At 34.0% G+C, this 7002-nt stretch overlaps 2 protein-coding genes across 3 annotated transcripts; both read left to right on the top strand.

Moving 5' to 3' along the window:
- Positions 1-302: 302 nt before the first annotated feature.
- LOC125873433 (uncharacterized) lies at positions 303-3088 on the top strand. 2 transcript variants are annotated; one of them, XR_007447207.1, is made up of 3 exons: positions 1945-2022; positions 2115-2202; positions 3007-3088. XR_007447207.1 is itself a non-coding variant. In XM_049554373.1 (2 exons), exons 1-2 carry the CDS (start codon positions 344-346, stop codon positions 3010-3012), a joined length of 1266 nt encoding a protein of 421 aa, XP_049410330.1. In that variant the 5' UTR covers positions 303-343; the 3' UTR covers positions 3013-3085. The 2 variants fall into 2 exon arrangements, 1 of the variants encoding a protein (XP_049410330.1); XM_049554373.1 differs by lacking the exons at positions 1945-2022; positions 2115-2202 and adding an exon at positions 303-1603 and having other exon boundaries at positions 3007-3085.
- An 883-nt stretch (positions 3089-3971) lies between these two features.
- LOC125873685 (uncharacterized) lies at positions 3972-5632 on the top strand. The gene is made up of 7 exons (XM_049554559.1): positions 3972-3999; positions 4085-4179; positions 4326-4544; positions 4652-4861; positions 4962-5054; positions 5127-5225; positions 5309-5632. Exons 1-7 carry the CDS (start codon positions 3972-3974, stop codon positions 5630-5632), a joined length of 1068 nt encoding a protein of 355 aa, XP_049410516.1.
- The last annotated feature ends 1370 nt before the right edge of the window (positions 5633-7002 follow it).

Below are 7002 nucleotides of genomic sequence, written 5' to 3'. Positions count from 1 at the left end.
GGAGTTGTTGCCAGATGAAGCCGATTTGCCAAATACATATTATGGGGCAAAGAAGGTAATTCGAAATCTTGGGCTTTCCTACGAAAGAATTGATGCTTGTAGAAATGATTGCATGTTATATTAGAAGGAAGAAAACTTACTTGATTCTTGTAAAGTTTGTGGTGAATCTAGATGGAAAGTTGATAAACGTAACGGGGAAGCAAAGAACAAAAAGGGTAAAAAGGTTGCATCAAAGATTTTACGCTATTTTCCATTAAAACCTAGGCTTCAAAGGTCATTTATGTCTTCAAAGACATCTTCTCTAACGACATGGCATCATGGCGAAAGAGTTGATGATGGAATAATGAGGCACCCAGCTGATTCAATGGCATGGAAATCATTTGATGAACTTCATCCTTCATTTGCAGCCGAGCCTCGTAATGTTCGACTTGGACTTGCGAGTGATGGTTTTCAACCATTTCGGAATGCAAAAACCTCATATAGCATTTGGCCGGTGGTACTTATTCCTTATAACTTACCACCTTGGTTGTGTATGAAACAAGAAAACTTTATCATGTCCATGCTTATTCCTGGTCCAGATAGTCCAGGTGATGCAATTGACATATATCTTCAACCTTTAATAGAAGAATTGAAGGAGCTATGGAATATTGGTATTGAGACCTTTGATGCATCAACCAAACAGAATTTTAAGCTGCATGCTTCTTTGTTATGGACCATCAATGACTTTCCAGCATATGAAAATTTATCTGGATGGAGTACCAAAGGAAAATTGGCATGCCCATGTTGCAACAAAGATACTTCCTCAATCAGATTGACCAATTGTAAGAAAGAAAGTTTTATGGGTCATCGTCGTTATCTTCCTCGTAATCACAAATGGAGGAATGATAAGAAGTCCTTTGATGGTACAGAAGAGAAGAGGCTCCCACCGAAAAAACGTTCTGGTATTGAGATTCTTCATCAAGTTCAAGATCTTGAAGGGTTACAGTTAACAAAGGAACCAAAGAAAAGAATCAAAATATCACATGATAGTCGAAAAGATAATTGGAACAAGAAGAGTATCTTTTTTGAACTTCCATATTGGGAGTCTCTTTTGTTGCGACATAATTTGGATGTTATGCATATTGAGAAAAATATATGTGATAATATTTTGGGGACAATTATGAATGCCAAAGGAAAGACCAAGGACACTATTAATACTCGGCTAGATTTGAAAGAAATGAATATAAGGCCGGAGTTGCACCCTATCCAGAAAGGTGAAAAATATGAAGTTCCAACTGCATGTTACACCTTATCTCCACAAGAAAAGCACAATTTCTGCCTGTTTTTGAAGAATTTAAAGGTTCCAGATGGATTTTCATCCAACATTTCTCAGTGTGTTAACTTGAAAGATCACAAAATTTCTGGTTTAAAGAGTCATGATTGCCATGTTATTCTCCAATATTTACTCCCTCTTGCACTACGTGGTATGTTGTCCAAAGAAGTGTGTGAGCCACTAATTGAATTGTCTTTATTTTTTAATATGATTGGAGCTAAGTTATTAAGGATTGATGACTTGGAGCAGGTTGAGGCTCAAATTCCTATAACTCTTTGCAAGTTAGAAAAGGTATTTCCGCCTTCATTTTTTGATGTCATGGTGCACTTGCCTATTCACTTAGCTAATGAAGCTATGCTTGGTGGACCTGTCCAGTATCGATGGATGTATCCCATAGAACGATGGTTATATTTTTTGAAATCTCTCATTGGTAATAGGGCTTGGCCAGAAGGTTGTATTGCAGAGGGTTACATTGCAAAGGAATGTATGAATTTATGTTCAAGATATCTGCATACAATTGACACAAAATTTAATAGGCCAGAACGAAACTATGATGGTGGTTTGAAAAAATTTGATGGAGGATTATCTCTATTTTGTCAATCTGGAAAAACATTGGGGGCTCCAAAACAGCGTGATCTTGAAGCAAATGAATTAGAGCAAGCACATATCTACATACTGAAGAATTGCGATGAAGTTCTACCATTTCTAGAGTATGATTTTTTTCTACATATCATACTTCATTGCCTTGCTTCTTTAGGATTATTTTTTTGTATGACATTTGTGGTTCAATTTAAATTTGTAGAGAGTTTGCACAAATTCATGTAGATTCTACTCAACACTTGTCTGATGATGAATGGAATAGACAATTTATTGAATGGTTTCAAGATAAGGTGAGTAATATATACACATCAAATTTGGAAATCTAATATTGAGTTACTCATTTAGAAGTCAACAATTTTATCTTGTTGATAGGTTGCACAATTGCATAAAGAAGATGATAGTCGGATCATGGAAGATCTCCTTGCACTTTCACATGGTCCTACTAAATATGTATTACATTATAATGGTTACATTGTTAATGGATATAGATTCCATGCAGAAGCTTATGATAAAAATTTAAGAACTCAAAATTGTGGTGTGGTTGTCGTTGGTGAAACTGATAAACATAGTGACAACATTGATTACTATGGAGTTTTAACCGATGTTCTTGAATTGCAATTCACGGATAGAAGAGTTGTTTTGTTTGAATGCAAATGGTTTGATGCATATGATAAGACAAAACGAGTGAAAATAGATGAGTATGGCATTGTAAGTGTAAATTGGGGGCGATTTTTGAAAATAAATGAGCCTTTTGTATTAGCTGATCAAGCCTCTCAAGTATTTTATGCTAATGATAATTCCAATAGAGGTTGGTGTGTAGCGAGAAAGGTACAACGTCATGATTCCTATGAAATTGTGCAACAAAAGGACAATGAATTTGAAGATTTAGAAAATTCTTCACAAAATAAACGAAAAAGAATGATTGAGGTGAAGTATCTCCTTAAGCTTTAGCATATTCATTATTATACATTTTGATACATGATTATTGTTAGTACATTATTTTTATAGTGTCTTCATTTTTTTTTGCCAAGTATATGATTTTTAGAATGTTTTTTCATTTTTTTTATTAACACATTGTCTTTGTTTTTTGTTAGGTTTGATATGAAACCATCAAAGGATGAAAATCAGGTGGCATCTAGGGTGAAAGCTACTACTAAATATGCATGTGTGCCACCGGGTGCTATAGGAAAGGGACGAGGAAGAGGGCTTAAATCTATGTTGTCTTTAGGGGTGTCAAGAACTGATATTCCATTTTCGCCATCTACTGATCAAGTTATGCAGTACAATCAATTTACTGAAACAAGTATGGGTTCTTATTTTTATTTGTGTTATTAATTTGTACGAGGAATTTTAATACGAATTTTTTATTTTCGATTTTCTTATACTAGGTGTGGTTGCAAAGGGACAAGGAAAAGGTCTTAGATCTATGTCTAATGCTCAAGGAGTGCGAACAATGAACAAAACCTACTTGAGTGTTGAGAAAGGACATATTCTATCTTTTTCATCTACTGATGAACTTATGCAATACATCAAAACAAATTCATCAAATATGATTCTACAATTTATTGTGTTTTAGAATTGCATTTAATTTATTGTTAATGTTTATCTGATATGATTTCTTGCACTAGGTGCTCAAGGGAAGTATCAAGGGCTTAAATCTATGTGCTCAATTGAAGATTCTGAAAATGAGGGGAGATCTTTCAATCAAAATGATCGTTATGTTAGTCAAAACATGTCAAGACCTTCTGCTGATCAAGGATGGCGAACAATGAATAAATTTTTTTTGGCTTTTGAGAAAGAACATATGCAAGCTGATGTTCCAATTTCTCTTTCTACTGATGATGTTATGGAGTCCCCCTCAACATTTGAAACAAGTATGATTTCTTAAATTTTTTTCTTTTTCAGAATTGAATTTAATTTGATTCAAGTACTTTTACTGATACAATTTCTTGCATTAGGTTTCTCTCAAGGATTGCGAACAATGAATAAAAAGTTTTTGGCTTTTGAGAAAGAGCATATGCAAACTGATGTTGCATTTTCTCTTTCTACTGATGATGCTATGGAGTCTACCCCAACATTTGAAACAAGTATGATTTCTTAATTTTTTTTTCTTTTTCATAATTTAATTTAATTTAATTCAAGTATTTTTACTGATATAATTTCTTGCATTAGGTTTATCTCAAGGATTGAGAACAACAAATAAAGCTTCCTTGGCTCATGAGAAAGAGAGTTTGCATTATGATATTCCAATTTCTCCTATTGATCAAGTTAAACAGTCTGCCCAAACAGCTGAAACAAGTATGCTTTCATTTCTGAAATCTATTTGATCACAAGTTTATCATATGTACAATATTTTCTACCATTTATAAATTATGTAAATGTAGGTTCATGTGCTATTGGAATGGATTAAAAGGTTCGAGGAAGTAACAAGTGCAAACAAGTTGCATCACTTGATATTGGACAAAAGCTAAAAGTGACATTTTACAATAATAGAACAGTTGGGAAGAATAGTAATCTATTTTCGAGGCACTTGGGAAAAATAGTTCGTGATCGTAATATATGTCCGTTGGGATTATCATCATGGAAACACATTAAGGAGGAAAAGCTAAATCACATGGGGGCTGTTGTTAAGGTAATCGGATTAAGTATTTCAAGTTCTTCTTGGGCTACTCTCTTCTTAATACAATTCTTGTTGCTTAATTAGTGTGCTCCTTCATGTTTCAATTTGATACATTATAGGATAAATTTGATAGTGATGACATGAATAGTCATCGAGATCATGTTTTGGGATGGATGAAAGAGTTATGGAATAAATGGAGAGGTCAATTGCATGAAAAGTATGTGAAGGGTAAGCCTATCCAAGAGGCTCTTAAGAATATGCCTAAGGGGGTAGAAAAGAAGCAATGGGAGTGGTTGGTAAAAGAACATTTTACTTCAAAAGATTTTCAGGTTTGACATATTACCTAATTATGTAATTTGTTTCATACTATGATTTCATTTTGATAATTTATTTATAACATTTGAATTTAATGTTGTTACTCAAATATAGGCGAGAAGCAATAGAAACGCAATAAATAGAGCTAAGCGGAAAATGCTTCATCATATTGGTAGAAAGCCAATTGGAGAGATTATTTATCAAAAGGTGTTACCATCATATCTTTTTCTGTCTTAATATTGATGAACCGTTCTTTGACATGTTTACTTTTATGTAAAGGGCGGAAAAGATGGCAATCCACCAGATTTGGCAACTATCTTTTACGAGACTCGCAAGAAGAATAACACACTAGTTGATTCTGAAACAATCGAGAAGCACGTGTGTTTGGTTAATTGAACATGTTCTTAACATTTAGTTATTATGGGATCTGAAAAAAAAAAATTCCTCTATACACTCTATAGGCTCAAATTCAAGAATTGGTAGAGTCTGAACCATCACTTTCTAGCATAGAAATTATTGAGAAATGCTTTGGACCTCAAAGTCGTAGTCATGTATTTGGCTTTGGAGGTGAAGTAAAAGCAACAGATTTGAAAGGTGGGACTTCCTCAAAAGCTAAATTGTTGGCTGAGCTACGTTCAACTCAAAAGGAAAACCAGTCTTTGAAGGATTGCATGTCTAACTTTCAAAATGAGATGAAAGAACTGAAGCAATTGAAAGAATTTTTTTTAGCGCAACACCCTAATTATCAGCCTCCAATTCAAGAGAATGACTATTCGGATCCTTGATTATACCATATAAGTAAAAACTTACCTGAAACATCAATTCATTGTTCTGGTTCTGCGTAGCAAAGCTATTAATTGCTGGTTGTTTTATCTTAAAATGTACTTGCACGTTTGATAAATTTTAGAATGATAAATAGTCTATAAATTTGGATCACTATTGAATAGTACTAACCTCATTCTAATGGAGAAAATATTGCGAAGAGCTCTGTCAATATCAGATTCTTCTAATTTTTGCTTCTTCAAAGCTAACTCATGATAAAATTTTACAGAGAAAATTGAATTTTGGCTATTTAAGGATTTTCAAGTGATGATAACAAACTCATTTAGAACATGTAAGCTCTTCTTCCTCTCTTAACTTTAACTTTTTGACTAAGTTTTGTTCTTTGTAAATTTTTGTTTGCGATTACAGTTTACTCGTCACAATATAAGTAATTCTTGATGTTTTACTGTACAATCGTCATAGCAACATTAAGCTGATTGGAAACTCAGACCATTTTATGACAATATGTTTCTAACTTGTGTAGTCATCGAGTACCTCATATGATGATATTAGTTTTTTGGTAAGTAAAATTTATTACCAAAGTGAACAATCCAAAACAAAATCCTCCAGGAGGCTTGGACAAGCAACCCCAAGCTCTACCAAACATCACATTTTAGTAACTATCCATTCCACTTTCCCCATATCTCCTCTCATCTTCTTATAAACATTTCTAATAAAGTATTGATCCATAAGCAGCAAAGTCTGTTCATTTGAAACCTCAACATTCCCTGTCCACAGAAACATTCTACAAATACCTTCTACATCTTGTCTATAAGAGGCTTGCATTGGGCTATAGATATTTTTTTAGTACTCAAGGGTATCCCCAAGTATCTAAAAGGCAATTCTCCTTTGATAAACTGAAGCTATTGTAGTATTTGGTCTTGAAAAGCCTGTTTGATTCCTCCAAAATACACACTGCTTTTATCTACATTTGCCACCAGTCCTGAAGCCTCTGAAAATTGCATAAAACATTTATGTAGATAGCTCACAGACTTTATATCTCCCCTGCAGAACATCAACCAGTCATCAGCAAAGCTAAGTTGGATGATTTTTTGTCTCTTACACCTAGGATGGTAATGGAACTCATGGTTAGTATGAAGGCTTTTTAAGACCCTTGTGAGATAATCCATGGCTAATACAAAGAGAAAAGGTGACATGAGATCCCCTTGTCTAACTCCTCTTCTAGCTTGGAATGGCTTTGTAGCTTTTCCATTGACCTGAAATGAGTAGGATACAGTAGTAACACACTGCATAATCCATTTGATCATCACTACCGGGAACTTCATCTCATATAAAATTTGCTCCAAGAAGCTCCATTCAAGAGAGTCATAAG

This window comes from Solanum stenotomum, chromosome 8 (assembly GCF_019186545.1).
Source record: "Solanum stenotomum isolate F172 chromosome 8, ASM1918654v1, whole genome shotgun sequence".
Taxonomy (NCBI): Eukaryota; Viridiplantae; Streptophyta; class Magnoliopsida; order Solanales; family Solanaceae; genus Solanum; species Solanum stenotomum.
The sequence above is the reverse complement of the archived record's forward strand: the minus strand, read 5'-3'. Positions and strand labels throughout refer to the sequence as shown.